The sequence below is a fragment of the Danaus plexippus genome (genome assembly GCF_018135715.1).
Source record: "Danaus plexippus chromosome 18 unlocalized genomic scaffold, MEX_DaPlex mxdp_20, whole genome shotgun sequence".
Classification (NCBI taxonomy): Eukaryota; Metazoa; Arthropoda; class Insecta; order Lepidoptera; family Nymphalidae; genus Danaus; species Danaus plexippus.
In genome coordinates, this window is record NW_026869853.1 from 3,929,968 (window position 1) to 3,946,864 (window position 16,897).

Sequence of the window (16,897 nt, forward strand, 5' to 3'; positions counted from 1 at the left end):
CCTTAAAATAATTTTACTGCACTGCAATGAGGATAATGACGGAATTTAGAGACATTTTCGCGTAGTCGAAACGAAGGCGGCGCCGGTCGGAGCCCTAGATGTACTCGCACTCACAACAGCAACCGAGGCAGAAGCGAAACGAGATTCAGCCGATCCCTCACTCGAAGCCGAAGTCGTAATGGGCTCGACCAGGACAGAAAACTGGACGCCGAACGGAAGCGAGTCAAGAGGCTGGAACGGGAACTACAACTCGAACGTGAGATTCTGCGACAGCGAGAGAAAAGTCTTTCACGCACGAGTAACATACGAACAGCGGATCAACGAAAGGACCGCGAGCGTCGTAATAGCATACATCTTGGACGTCCCGCATCACATACCAGGTCACGTATTCCTTCTTTTCTATGATCGATGTCGTTAAGATAATAAAATCAATAAAACATGGTCTTGATTCTCAACGAGTACAGCCAAAGCACTCCTCAGCTTAATAAAAATATAGATCATAGGAATATTCTTCCAAATTATGATCCATCTATTAAAACTCAGAATAGATATTTGGTAAAAAAAGGGTCAATGAATGTGCAGCAGCATATGATTAGGATGATAGGACTACTATACATTTCTCATTGCAAAACCTCCAAGGATTGGCCAAAACATGGTTGGAGAGCCTAGATACCATTTTATATACTTGGCAAGAGTGGTAATATAAATTAACAAATACGTTTCCCCATGAACATACCTTGGCCTTGAAAGATATGCTGAAGAGAAAAAGTAAATTCAATGAATCTATAGAGACATACTTTTATGAAAAATTTGCATTATTAAACTTATGTGATATTACTGCTATCAGCGCTGTCGATTGCATCATTCACGATATTACTGACAAAACTATGAAGTCTAAAACCAGAATGAAAAAATCAGAACAACTCTTATAATTTTTAATGAGCAATAGAGACACAATGAGTTTTCAACAATTAGTTAACTTCAAAAATAGGAATCTAGCGGATGACAGGGCTAGTCTCACTACAAATCTTAAGAAAACTCGTAATTTATGTGTTTATTGTTTTAATTGTAAGTAACAAGGGCATCCATATTTGCAACGACCCAAAACCCTTGACAAAATGTATTACATGGACTATAAGAGGGCATAAAACAGAGGACTGCTTTAATAATACAGGGCGTTCCTCTACCAAGACTGATACAGTTCATAAAATAATGAGTATCTCATCTTCGAATCCGAACGCAAAGTTTATGAAGGAAGTGCGTGTTGAGGGTTGGACCTTAGAATCATTTGTGGATTTTGGGGGTGACGTAACTTTGATTAAAAACTCTATAGCTCGTAAACTGTGTTAAGCTCATGATAATATACCAACCGTGATGAATGGTTTTGGAAACGAAATGGTACAGTCGCCTGGTAGTGTAGTTCTTAAACTTAAGATTGACGACGTCAGCGCAAAAGTAGTATGCAAAGTTGTTGATGATAAGGATTCAACTAGTTTGCAATTTTTAAACTTTGATTCGAAATTATTAGATCATCAACGTCAGACTATGCAAGTCCAATTATTCTGGTACGCAAGAAGGACTGTAGTATTGGAATGGGTGTAGACTATAGAATACTAAATTCTGTAACCTTGAAAGAAAGATACCTTACTCCAATCATAGAGGATGAAATTGCTAGGTTGTCGGGTCAGGTATGGTTTGGTACCCTGGATATCTTGTCTCATGGTTATTACCAAGTTACTATAGAGGAGGGTAGTAAACCTTACACGGTTTATGTTACTTCGGACGGACAATATGAATTCAATCGTATGCCGTTAGGGTTAGTAAATGCACCGGCGGTATTTTAACGCATGATGAATGCAATATTAGGCTCTGCACGATACTAGCTTTATTAGCTACAGTATACATAAGTGACGTATTAATCTATGCTAAAACGTCAAAGGAGTGCTTAGATAGGTTAGAAGATATAATGCAGTTAATTGAAAGATTTAATTTGACAATGAACTTATCCAAATGTAGTTTTATTTCAGAAAATTTGTAAAAGATTTTGCACTTATAGGACATCCTTTAAATAGTCTTCTTAATAAAAATGCTGTTTGGGAATGGTCAGACGCACAAAAACATGCTTTTCTTAATCTTAAAAGAAACCTTGTAGAAAGACCAGTCTTAGCTAATTTTGATCCCAATACGGAATCAAAGCTACATACTGATGCTAGTAGGATAGGAATTGGTCTCATATTGTTGCAATGAGCAAATGATTGTTATAGTGTGCGACCCGTAGCATATTATAGCCGACAAACGTCACCCGAAAAAAAGGTTTTTCGCTACTATGAGCTCGAAACTCTCGCAGTTATAAGTTCGCTCAAAAAGTTTAGGGTTTACTTGCTGGGAAAATCATTTAAAATAGTGACACATTGTAGCGCTTTACGTTCAACATTTCAAAAAAGAGACATAACTCCTCGAGTTGCACGTTGGTGGCTGTTGTTATAGGAATTCGATTACAGTATCGAATATAGGGCAGGCATTAAAATGGCACACGTGGATGCACTATCTCGTAATCCGGTTTTCTCTGAAACTGACAAAGTTTCCGAACTAATTCATGTTGTATTACGCATAACTGACGAAGATTGGTTATTGGTTCAGTTGGGTGACTCAGAGTTAAATACAATAAGAGATATTCTTTCCAATGACATCAATAGAAAGGAACTTCAATATATTAAAGACAGTTTTGTTATACGTGATAACAAGCTATTCCGATACGTAGACGAACATAAGGATCGGGCAAATAAATAATCGGGATAATGATGAATATATATCTGCCCAGTGATTTTTCTCTTTTGCAGGTCAGGAGCGAGAATTGATTGGTTCGCACCCTGATCTGTTTATTGAGTTGTTCTTAGACAACAGAAATATTTGAGTTGTTGTTAGACAACAGAACACTTAGAGAAGTAATTGGTTCAAAGCAGCTGTAACTAGACGCAAACTATGTCGATTGTAAATTCTTGAGAAAAGATTAATTTATAAATATGTATTGTATTTGTATATATATATTTAGTAATAAACATAGCGTAGATAATTGTTTAATTCATAAAAAGGCCAAATGTAAGGTTATCACCTGATTCGTGTATGGGGACATACACGTTGTCATGACGGTCAAATGTAAGGTTATGTTTATAAAATAATGAAATCCGAGGGAAAATTACGTTAATAATTTATAATATATATTTAAAACTTATTTGTAAGACTATCCAAACATTGTAAATAATAAATTCCATTTTGTTTATACGAAGATAATTATTGTAATATTAGTCTCTGGCAACATGGTCGGAGAAAAGAATGAAGAAAAAGTAAAACGGAATGTGAGAAAAAAAGATAGGGGAGTTAGAATATTTGAAAAAAAAAACAGAAAAACAGTTAGTGGACACGCGTCAGAAAATATTGTAATAATAAATCGAGATTGTAACCTCTGCTGTGTTGGATTTCATTTGTACCCCATACTGAGGAGCCCCTTTTTAACAATAGTGAAATGAACAACAGATACATACATTTCAATTTTAAAACTCTGACCATTTCACTTCAGTGGATCTGAATGTTTAATGTTTGATTTGAAATCTCACATTTTTCATATCATCTTTTCATTTATGTCTTCATCAGAGGTGAACAACAACTCAAGCTTGGATTAGTAAAATAACACCATGTTACAAAAGGGAATTAGCAGTCTCGAATTCTCTTGTTTTGATTGCTTACAGACAGATTACTTTAATTTTTGTCACTAAAGCATTTTATGATAATGAAACGACACACAGGTCAAGTGATGATAGCGAAATGCAAATACATTAATTGACCAACACGTACTCATGGATACAGTATCGAATTAACAGTTTTTATTACCTATAACTCTTTTTATTTCTTGTTATCTTTGTTTTCCGAATCATACCTTTTTTTATTTATTTTACTATGCTTTGGAAATATGTTTGATGCTAGACACAAGTTTGACTTGAATATTATGGTAAGCAATTAACAACAAATGGTAAGCAATTAACAAAGAAATTTAAAATCAGCACACTAATATAAGGCATGTTATCAATGTCAACAGTAATGGAGATTTATCACAAATAATATAATTGTAATAAGTTCCATAAATATATAAATTGCCAGAAACTAAATAAACCTTCACATTGGCTATGTATAGACAACAAGATGAAATATTTAAAAATATAACTAGTATGCAGTGACGAATTTCCTCAGAAAATAAATTTAAAATGTTCCATTATTTTATTGTAAAATATGTATATGCTGTAGTAACCAAGGTGTGCATGATTAGTAATTAATTTACTAATGCCCTTAACTTAATTAACTTACTTATAATTAAGGTTCTGTTGATAGTTATCTTGTACTAGTACCCAATACTATTATAATAAAAAGAATAGGTTTTTTTCTTTAACTTGACGGTTTCAATTGCCTTAAATAAATAACGTAAGTAGGTATATAATAAAAAAATATATAACAATTGATGTTTATAGATTCAGATATCTTTTGAAAATCATTTTACTCGCTCATTAATAGACCGATATTAAAAAGCATTCTGCATTTACTGGAGATTTCTTAATATTTTAATAGTATTTCGTTGTTGTTTTTGCATTAAAAAAATAAAGTGAAACACAAAATTATCCGAATTCTTAAGTTACTTATTTACATATGTCGTCATGTTTTTTAATAAAATTATTTAAAATAAATATTTTAACGTAATGTCAATGAAAGTCACAAATAGATGTTATATATTTGCAAGACATCTACAATTATATCTGGACTATTTTGCCGATTGGCTGAATTATATGTATTATAATTTAGTGATCTGTATTTCTGATTCCAATTCCTTTTCCTGACATGTACCGTTGGAAACCTATAGCTGTCACAATTAGGCAATAATATTTAATATACTTTTATAATATGGATCTCGGACGCAACTGAAACTTGACACGACAATGTTGGCCAAAAGAATAAGTAAAAGTTTGACAAATAAAACAATTTTAATTTTGATTTTGAAAAGTTAAGGTGAACGGAGCTGATTTTGGCTTCATCATAAAATGCTCTCTATCCTTGGCACAGTAATATTAATGTGTTTTTTATTTCTATATTGTATAGCGTGTACTCGTTTTAATATTCCAATCCGATAATAGTCAAAGCTTGCGACTATTCCCCATCCCCTAACGCCCCGATAGGTAAGAGGCATCCTATAAACCATAAATTTTATTTTTAATGTTTATCAACAATTCTGTCAATAATAATAACAACAATAATTGAAGATTGAATTAATAAGTTACAAAACTAATCTAATGCTTTATAATTTATTAATGTGGAAATAAAAACGTATTCTAAATAGAATATTACTTTTCAACGAGTTTATATTCATGTATACATACATAAATATTCATATACATTAATCAATATTCATTCATACATAAATATCTCTTCTTTAGGCTTCGCTGAAATCGGATTAAAAAGGTAAGTCAAATAAAAAGGCAAGTAAGCAATCTATATATTAATATTTTGAGCCCCCAAACAAAAATATGCGTTCTACAAGTTTAATGTCGATATCTGTGTGTAAGTGTCAGTGAGCGTATCTGTCTGTGACATCGTAGCTCTCAAACGGATTTACCGATTTGTATGCGGTTTTTTCACTTAAAAGTTAGTTTCTTTTTTGTGGTTCTCAGCTATGTTTGGTTAATATTGGTTCGGCAGAGTATCAGCTCTTTTCCAAAATGAAGTAAGGCGTTTTTAGACTATTGCTACTCGATTGAGTGCCTCGCGTGTACCAGTATAATTAATAAAAGACAATTAGTGTTTTTTTTTATTTAAAAATCATATTAAACTCGTGTTGTACAGTATGCTAAACTAAAACGAACATGTACTAACAAATTGAGATTATTTTGACAGCACTTTGAGCAGACAAATTTATGAAGCGGTGTATATATTGTACCCAAAAACTATTCTGGTTCCTGCAAATATTTTGGCCTTACAAAATACGCAAAAGTTTAATATTCGTATCTTAACTGAAGAGCAACGTCCAGTCTTATGACCTAAATATTCTAAACCCATAAAGTTATTTTTAATTTACCGTTTCAAAAAATATATATACATATTTATATGTGAAAAACAAACTACGTAATATACGAATTTAATATCCCATTTTTTTTTATTTCTTTATATATTAAGTGATGATGTATTATATTTACATATGTTTAATGATGAGAATACAAATGCATGTAAGTCCCCATGTTGGTGACTCTTAATCTTTTATTCAATTTCCTTTAGAGCCATCTTTCACCCCTTTTCGGACCCTGTACCCCAATTTCCCTTTGATAGGTAGAGAATGTATTATTTATTTACGTTTTATTAATGACGTCATATATATATATTACATCAATGAGTAAAACGTCTTGTTCTTTTTTAATAATTCATTGAGATTTTTTTTTTAATTTGGCATTTCGATCATGGCCGACTTTTGAGACGATAAAAACGAGATTACTGTGACGTACCTCTGCGGTGTGGCCTTTGAGAGTCTGAAGTATAAAATAGTTTACAGTGTGCAGAAAATCCATAGTCACGGATATTGATTCAGACAAGCACGATGTTCGCTTTGGTTCTGTTAGCTTTGGTTGCTCAAGCTTTTGCTGGGGAGTACATCGACGCGAGATGTCCAGTTGTGCGTCCAGTAGACAATTTTAACTACGCCTCTGTAAGTTTGTCGAAAAATAGTATGGTCATTTACTTCAATAGATTACATTGTACAGTATTTTAAAATAAATCGGCTAAAAGTGATATTCGATATTCGTTTTTGAAATTAAACTTTATATTTTGTGCATAGGTTGAGAAGGTCTTACAATTTTTTTTTATTTTTCAATCGACATTCATAAAAGTCTCTTCGAAACACGTATTTTTTCAAGTAAAGTTTAGAATTTAGTAAAATCACATCGATTGAAGTGAAAAAATAGGGGTTAAAACACCAAGAACTCTATATTTTTTTGATATTATATTTTGTTAAATATTTTTTTTTTTATTCTTTCAGTTCTCAAACGGAATATGGTATGAAGTAGGCAGGTATGACAACAGAAAAGAAAAGGGTACCGAGTGCAGTTACTCAATATTCACCCCGATGGGTGATCGCTTTAAGATAGAGAATATTGGATTGAGACACAACAAAAAATACGAAATTGATGGATATGGAAGACTCGCTCCGGACGCTGGTAGCACAGGAAAACTCATCTTCACACTGCCATATGGAAGTAAGTTTCGAATTAATAAACACTGGTTCGAAATTGTTTCGTATATAATAATGCAGAAAGCGATACGTAATAGTGGAAGAGGTCCTAGTCCCAGGCTTTCCTGCTGTCCTCACAATGTTTATTCTTGAGCGTTATATTACGTTTTTATAAAAACCTTCTTTTTCTTCAGAGAACGGTCAAAATACCGATAACATTTTGAATATCATGTCCACCGACAACGCAAACTACGCCGTGCTCTACCACTGCAACTATAATGAAGAGACCAAGACTAAACAAGGCAAGTCTTATGTTTTGCTATTCCTATACTAAATGCAATAATGTTTGAAAAACATATACGTTCTGTTGAACTACGAATAATTAGTTGTCATTACAAATTTTTAAGGAGCAACATTTGTTATTAACACATATTTATGTTTCAGAACTGTCCTGGATCGTGTCAAGAACAAAGACCTTGAGGTCTGACTTCAAAGCTTTAATTGACAGATATTTACTGGAATCAAAGGTGTTAGACCTCAGCAAGTATATTTTCCCTGACTTTTCTGATAATATGTGTCGCGCAGACTCGTAAACTTGGAGTGAGTTTTGAAGGAATCAGATATCTAGTTCACGTTGAATGAATATAATTTTTTCTTATTATCTGTCATCGTTAAGAGAACGTTATTAAATAAATAATTTTATATGTTTATCCTAATGTTTTTGAAAATCCTGTATACTGTGTGCTACCTATTTATTTACTTTTACAAAAGAACTTGACTATAGTTTATAGTTTAAATTTCCAGACATTAACCTTTTTTTTTAAAATACTATTTAACTATTTTAATTTGTTTTCATATACTCGAGAAACTTACATTTTAGTTTCTTCTAAAGAAATCTTTTAAAGAAATGCTGTAGCTTTAAATAATATAACCTTATTTCAATATTATTACAAAAAGTGACTTGTGTTTCATTACAAAGTTTTTAATATTTTCTAGGTAACTAGTTTCACCAATTTATATTTTCCTTTTTAAACAATCTTTTACTTTATATTATAAAACCTGTTACAACTTTGTTAGTATTTAAATTCTATTATACATTTTTGAAACTGGCAATAAATTAAGTCAACAGTTTTTGTCCATCTGAATTATAAAAGTAACCCGAGCTGTCGATGGCGTTGATGCTTTTTATTTTGTTTGATAGCGTGGAAAATGGGTTCGATTAGAACATGGCCTATAAATTGAGATAAAAATTATTTTATTTCCTCGGAATCGAAATTCAATTGACGACTTGATGCAACTCATTTTCTCCGTTAAGGTTTTAACAACTAAAAAAGGATTCAGAAATCGGAATTCTAAATACAGAACTCAATGTAGAACGGTTTATTATTAATGAATATATGTTATACGAAAAAAAAATAGTTTAATATATAAGGTTTCTTGTAAATAGAGTGCAAAACCAAACATGTTTATTTTAGATTTGAATCCATCAATTTAATTTTTAATTTTTTGCAATTTACATACATATGTACCTACATAAGATGCGACTAATGTTTTAATAGATTTGACAAATTTTAATATTTATTTCATTCCTCGTTTTACTACTATGACTAAATAAAATTAAAATAAAATATGCAACAACTCGCTGCTATTATTGTATTGTATAAAAAATTTGATGATTTGTTTTAAGCCGGGATACAAAGTTCACCCGATTTTTTGGTACATACACTTAGAAATTATAATTTGTTTATACTGAATACAGATATGAATGATTATATATAAGATTTTTTGGTTATTTTTGGTAATTAGGATCAAAGGTTTTTAAAACGTACAAATTAAATAAATTTGGTGTTCATTGATGAAACTATGACGTTAGTCAAATTTTGTTACGGATTTTTTTTGGAAATTATTAAACTTTTGATAATAAATCGAAAATAAGAATTGTAATACGAGATCAGTATAGGACAACATTGCATTATGTTACAAACAATGTCAACAAGTCATATGATAGGAATATTTTAAAATTTTTGCACAATAGCTCTATTATGTTGGCCTTTATCGCTCAGACGAACACCTCCCACTTTAACTTTGCTCCCTATCTGATTGTAATGCGACATACTGTGAGTAGAATAAAAATTCAAGGAAATATATATTTTTAATTATATAAAAAAAAATATCAAAAATATTACTGCAAAACCTTATAATCTAAATGATTTTGGATTCAAATGACACCTGTTAACATTTTAAGAAAGTACAAAATAACAGGATAAGCAACCTGAGGAAGAAATGAAATAATATAACAAAAATGTAAGATTTTAAGGAGAGGAATCCCTTTTCTTTTGTACCATCCAAAGATAAAATGGTTATATATATTATAAATTTAAATTTAAGTTCTTTTAGACTCATCATAACCATGAAAGAAAATAATGCAACCTTACAAATTATAATACATAAAAAAAGGGAAATATATGCTCTAACACAAAACTTTTATGAAAATATAAAACTACAAAATAATTTTTTCTTTAGGAATCCTTAAGATATATATATTTTTTTAATAATATGAATAAATTTAATTATTTGAAATAAAAATAAAATATATTTTTTTAAGATTTCATCATAAAAGACACTATTGTCTTATACTATTATGAATGAACGTATTTATGGAACATTCAATCCCATTGTTTATATTTAATATATGTTAATCGGATTGTAATATCCTTTACTATTTATGGAGATAAACTTGCTTACAACTTATATATAGATTAAAAATAAGACATTTTTTTTTGTTTCCCCCTCATAACTATTTCGATTTTCCATTAGTTGTGCTTCTGTCCTTTTTCTTCTAAACTCTCCTCTTTACCTTATTTAAAGGATCAATTGAAGCTATGATTAAAAAAACTACGAATTAGTCCACATGAAACCACAAGTAGACCAGTTCTCTGGTTAATATACTTATTTAAAACAATGATCTTTTAAGTTTGCGCTATAGGTGTTGGTTCGGATTCTTCAAAATAATAAAAGGATTATTGTGACGTACTCTCGTGTAGTGACCTTTAAGGGTCTGAAGTATAAAATGGTTTACAGTGTGCAGAAAATCCATAGTCACGGATATTCATTCAGACAAGCACGATGTTCACTTTGGTTCTGTTAGCTCTGGTAGCTCAAGCTTTTGCTGGGGAGTACATCGACGCGAGATGTCCAGTTGTGCGTCCGGTCGACAATTTTAACTACGCCTCCGTAAGTTTAATTTAAATATATAATAATAATTTTACTGCTATTTAAATAGTTCATACAGATTTGAAATTAATAGCTCATGTCATTTAATATTATAAAATCATGTATTTGTGGTGTTTTACCAAAAAATGTTTTTTTAGTCCTATAGATAAATTATTCTGCAAACTTTTCGCTCAGTTTAATTTCTTGTGTAATAAAACTATTTTTTTTACTATTTTTTTTAACCTTTATGAAATGACTTTAACATTAAGAATATAATTTTTATATAAATTATATTTACACTTACTGATTTAACATACTGGTTAGTTATTAATTGAATAGATTAGTTATTTAACATTTAATAAGTCCAATGTAAAATAGTTAAAAAAATATATTGTTACGTCACTTAACTTGTTATACTTATTAATGCCAGTGTATAATTTGAGAATGGACTTTTTAATTGCATTCTGATAGATGTTTTCAAATGTAATTGCTTGAATGATTTCAGTTCTCAAACGGATATGGTATGAAGTAGGCAGGTATGACAACAGAAAAGAAAAGGGTACCGAGTGCAGTTACTCAATATACCCCGATGGGTGATCGCTTTAAGATAGAGAATATTGGATTGAGACACAACAAAAAATACGAAATTGATGGATATGGAAGACTCGCTCCGGACGCTGGTAGCACAGGAAAACTCATCTTCACACTGCCATATGGAAGTAAGTTTCGAAATAATAGACGCTGGTTCGAAATTGTTTCGTAGAGACGAAACCTCTTAGCATTCAATGGCTTCACCGTGCGGGTGCCGGGTCAATTGCGTTGCAGGGAGTGGAGCTTCAACAGTGCCTGGGACTTGCGACCCAGGTGTAGGTTTAAGGGGCCCCTAACTAACGCGCGTTAAACGCTCACCTCCACTGTCCAAGCTCCTCTCCTCTAATAATGCAGAAAGCGATACGTAATAGTGGAAGAGGTCCTAGTCCCAGGTTTTCCTGCTGTCCTTACAATGTTTATTCTTGAGCGTTATATTATGTTTTTATAAAAATCTTCTTTTTCTTCAGAGAACGGTCAGAATACCGATAACATTTTGAATATCATGTCCACCGACAACGCAAACTACGCTGTGCTCTACCACTGCAACTATAATGAAGAGACCAAGACTAAACAAGGCAAGTCTTATGTTTTGCTATTCCTATACCAAATGCAATAATGTTTGAAAAACATATGCGTTGTGTTGAACTACGAATAATTAGTTGTCATTACAAATTTTTAATGTGCAACATTAGGTATTAACACATAAAATTTTTTTAGAACTCTCCTGGATCGTGTCAAGAACAAAGACCTTGAGGTCTGACTTCAAAGCTTTAATTGACAGATATTTACTGGAATCAAAGGTGTTAGACCTCAGCAAGTACATTTTCCCTGACTTCTCTGATAATGTGTGTCGTATTGACTTCTAAACTTGAAGTGAGTTTTGAAGATATCAGACATCTGGTTCATCGTCACTTCCTTTCTGTCAGTATATTATACTTAGATAGAGTTCAATGAACTGCACTTTGATGTAAACTATTTAACAGTTTCGTCCACAAAACTTTTTCTAATGTCTTTTTTTAAATATATATATTTTTTTATGATGTTTTTTTATTACATACCTAATTCACATGTAATAAAAATAAAATTAAACGTTTAAAAGAGATGAAAGATTTGATTGCTAGAAATGCTGTTGTGAGCTATACCCACATTTACTCCTACTCTTTGTTTTGCAACTATTGACCTGCTTGTGACCAAATATTGGAAGAACTTTGAAGAGGCAAGCTTTTTACCTTTACTTAATATTACAAGTGCCTTAGTTAAGTGAAGTATTCTCATTCTAATAAAAATATTAAAAAACGATTTTTAAATCTTACCATATAACATTAACTTTTCGAAAAAGAAATTTTACCTACATAATATGTTTTTTATTTTGTCATACTCCTTATAGGTTTTCGTTTCGTACAATCGCCTTGTAATTTTTTTTCAGAAAATCTAATATTTGTACAGGAAAGAAATGCATAGGCTAAGGAAAATTATGTCACTAACATAAAATTAATTTTTAAAAGCCATTTTTCATATAATTTTGCAAATTAATAAAATTTTATCCGATACTCAATATATGTAAGAGTATGACGGTCTTTGTTTGAATATGACACTTTAACTATAAGTTTAAAGATTAGTTATGTTTGAAGCACTTCGACTTTGTTCTTTTAGTGTAGAATTAAATTATTAGTAATAAAGAATTTGTTTAGTTTGTACGTTCACTGGAAGATATAACTTCTAATTACACCTTTGCTTAATCTTTAAAACGCTTTGATTATGCATATGTAGTTCGTTTAGCCTTAATTTTAATCATACATATTCATACATTATCATATTTTGAGATTAGAATTGAAAAGATTGTCTGATAATTATTAGAAGTTTATTTTAACATACAACAATTTATTTACGTAAAAAGGTTTTATATTTTTTTCTTGGCCTTTCAAGAAGAGTTTCTCTAGAAGATTAAACGATTAGTGAAAAAAAGTAAATAATTTCATGAGGTATGAAATTTGGATACTATAATGTTAAGTCTTTTTCGCACTTAATTTTTTTTAAATTATATATACGTAAAAACAATAAGGTTGTTTCACAACTGAAAGTGACTTTTACTCAATTCCCAATATACGTGATTTTATAACATGAAGACATCTTGACATTAATATTATAAGAAATACAATAATTTGATATATGAAATAAAATTGTATTTAATTGTTTAATAAAATATTATCCAGTTAAAAGTTATTTAAAACGCTGACGGTGGTGTTAGTCCTAATAAGATTATGTTATCTTGATAAGTCTAGGTAACACTTGTCCGTGTAGTCAAAGGTCTGATAAGACCAGAGAAGCGCGTGTTAAATATTTTTTAACTGCATATACGAGTGGAATATATTGAGTTGAACCTTTTTTCTATAAAACTTTATATAACGCTGACAATACCTACATTTTTCAAGGTTTTTATTTTGATAGACTTCGATGTGTGTACAAAAGAAGACGATATTATCCAAATAATGTGAAATTGTATTATAGATTAGTAATTGTAGATTTATTCAAAAACATATAAGTTGCACTAAACGCTTATAGCTTAAAAGCTATAATTTAAGTGGGATATCGCATAGAATTCCTCTTATACCTTTTTAATATAAATGTGCAAGTTTGGATCATATAAATAAAACGTTAAATAAAGATAATGATAAAGTAAATGTTAAATATGTATTCATATGTGAAGAAATTAGTTATGAAAATTTAAACAGGACAGATAAAAAATAGGAATATTGTATTTGTGTTACAAAAGTCATTCACACCATTTAAAACCATTTTAAAATTGTAAAATTTAATCATATAAAGTATAATGTGTTAAAACCTATAGATTTTTTTACGTTACATTTAAAACATCTCGAACCTACCTATAAACCTAAATAGTAGACGCGGGGTTGTCGACAAAAAAGTGAAAGGATTTTTATAAAAATGCTATAAAATCACACGGACAAACTTTTTTTTATTTGCCAGTTGAAGTATAACTGGCAAAGAGTAAAGTCTTCTTAAAGTAAATGAGCATATTTCTACAGGAATTTTGTGTTGTTTTTTTATTTAAATTAATTATATTCTATATTTTTTCGAATTTTTAAATATACACTATGAATATTTTTTTACGAGGCTACGTGTTATTAACAAAGGTGCTTACCTCGCTCTGAAAAAGGATAACATCACTAGCAAGTTTTAAGTAATATCTAGTCCGACTAGACCAGACCATGCACGTTCTAAACTAGAGTTTCCCGTTTTCAAACCCTTACAATTTCCAACGAATAATTTTCTAGCCATATGACCTAGGTATTTGAAATATTCCAATCAGTGTTTTATGATCTTCGGTCATAACAATGTAAATAAAAAATATGGACGAGAAATATTTTTATTTTTGAAAAAAAAACCACCTGTTTTATGCCTGCGTAATGATAGTAAGGCTAAGGTCATTTACAAAATGTTAAGAAATAAACATAAATATTATTTATTTTTTTCATTGCATGCAAATGAGTTACAAGGAACAAAAAATATTATAACCAAGTGCATAATAAGTGAACGATTCATGAAACCGCTTCGTAACTATTTTCGTTATATCTGTTGAAGTCATTGAAAGATTTAATGTTAGAGTTTCATATAGTATTAAAAATTATATAGGAAAATAGACAAAGCAAAAGATCATATAACAACTAGTAAATACCTTAAATGCTGTCAAAAAACAACCAGGTTGATTTGCACTTGTTTTCCACTATTATTTATTTAAATGGTACTCATAAAAATTGTCTTCTTACCCTTTATATGACATTAAATTATTATAAATAAAAACAATAAAGTTAAGAAGACGTCAGCAGACATGTAAAACATATGAATGAGTACAAAAAAATATGATATATACGTATGTATTCATTTTGTTTAGGGATTATAATTAATATATATTAAAAGAATTGAAGTAATCGCTTGTTTAAGATTATTAATATGGTGTCAAAATACTAAAAGGATATTTGTATGCCTTTCCATTTATATGGCATAGTAAGCACGGATTTGTGAGGTTGAGTTAGCTTTCACTTCGGAGGAGTGGGCTTGTCGCTTTCGAGTGTCGCGGAGAAGATGCTCGAGAGTGACAGGTACTGGATGGCGGTGTCCTCCTTCTGTGAGACGGTCATGTCCACGAAGGAGGCATCTGAGCGGGAACGGGAGGTTGAGGCTGATGCACCCTCCCTCCGCAGACGACGGACGGGGGTGCGCCGGAGGGGATATTTGCAACGTCTCCAATAGCGCCCCTTCACTCCGGGCTGGGGTCGGGCCGGTAACTCGGCTCCTGTGAAAGCCCGGCGTCGTCGGGGCGATCCTAATTGCCGGGATCGCCTTCTTTCTCCGAGGGAGTAAGTCCGGTCTTTGCCAGGACCGGCCAGTCGCTGGTGTGCCCTGTCGCTGACAGATCCGGGGTGCACCAACATAGCGGCCGATGGCTTTCGTAGTGGTTTTAGTGAGTAGGGACCTGCCGAAGTCGAGTCTCACACATCCTCTCCGGCCCCACCAAGGCCGGTGAGACGGCTCGTAAAAAGAGTTTCCCTGCGTCATCAAAAAAAAAAAGCTTTCACTGAATTATATAAAGTGATATTATAACACATAGTGGCTATAGCAGTAAAGATCTAAAGAGGCGTCGTGGAGTTAGTCTGTTAAGAGTTAAAGTTGTGGTTTGATTTATAAATTACCACTAAAATAGATAATCTGTATAAATTAAAATAAATCAGCTAACTGAGCTTTAATTAATTCGAGCCAGAATAAATCTTTACCTTTTACCTTTACATTTCTGACTTATTTTGTAAACTTTTAAGCACGTTAATAATACATAAGAAAATATGTTGAAAATTAAATGTAAATTTATATGAAGCGTTTACACCAGAATTACCGCGTTAGTAAATAAAAAATAAAATCTGGAGATGCATCTTCGGGGAACGGCATCTGATTAATGTAGGAGTATATTTATAGCGAGCAAACCAGAACCCGTGTAGGTTGATGAGCCTGGTACAAGAAAACGTCGTGCAGAAACTGGTTTTGAGATAGCTTCAAATGACAGTGTATTATTTTACACGTTTCGGTTTAATTACCCCTTTATGTATCAACAATGGTAGATTGATATACGTCAACTTTTTTAAGAATACTGATACAATCAACAATTTTATATATTTATCTCTACTGGCGCAAATACTTAGATGACGGATTTAATTGCATGTGATAAGCTTAGCCCATATATATTCTTGGTTGAATGTTGTATAATTCAAAAAAGGCTGAGTTTAAAATTATCATAGTTTTACTTTTTATAGATACTTCAAACTTTCTGTGCCAACATAATTCTGTTAATAGTTAATCGTCACAGTTGACGTTAAGCAAATAGATTATAGACAACATTTGACATTTAAGATCTTATGTTATAATGCGTTGTATTAAGAAATAGAATTAGAATAAAAAAAAAGGAACAAACAGAAATAATATATAGAGTTGGCGATATCATCTCTTTTATTTTAGCTTCACGCAAGTATTATATTCGAATGTGGTCTTACCGATCGAGAAAGTCCATAATAAAGACGTAATTAATTATCTGAATCTTATCATATTTTAGGTACTAATATGGAAACCTCTAGTGATGCAAGTAAAGCGTACAATCTTATTGCTCATACAATGTCTATGTCTTATCATATATAATTTAAATTCCTTATTTTGTTTGTAATTGTAGAGTTTACGATAATGACCCTTATATGGTATAAATAAAATTTGTTTATGCTTGCTTACATCAATCATATTATTTGTCGTTATATGATTGCACTATTACTGATT

General features: G+C 31.3%; 2 protein-coding genes across 2 annotated transcripts; both read left to right on the plus strand.

Moving 5' to 3' along the window:
• Positions 1–6,588: 6,588 nt before the first annotated feature.
• LOC133320325 (bilin-binding protein-like) lies at positions 6,589–7,630 on the plus strand. The gene is made up of 3 exons (XM_061528382.1): positions 6,589–6,736; positions 7,067–7,283; positions 7,453–7,630. Exons 1-3 carry the CDS (start codon positions 6,629–6,631, stop codon positions 7,590–7,592), a joined length of 465 nt encoding a protein of 154 aa, XP_061384366.1. The 5' UTR covers positions 6,589–6,628; the 3' UTR covers positions 7,593–7,630.
• A 2,721-nt stretch (positions 7,631–10,351) lies between these two features.
• On the plus strand, positions 10,352–12,099 carry LOC133320346 (bilin-binding protein-like). The gene is made up of 4 exons (XM_061528466.1): positions 10,352–10,492; positions 10,977–11,190; positions 11,530–11,637; positions 11,780–12,099. Exons 2-4 carry the CDS (start codon positions 11,010–11,012, stop codon positions 11,926–11,928), a joined length of 438 nt encoding a protein of 145 aa, XP_061384450.1. The 5' UTR covers positions 10,352–10,492; positions 10,977–11,009; the 3' UTR covers positions 11,929–12,099.
• The last annotated feature ends 4,798 nt before the right edge of the window (positions 12,100–16,897 follow it).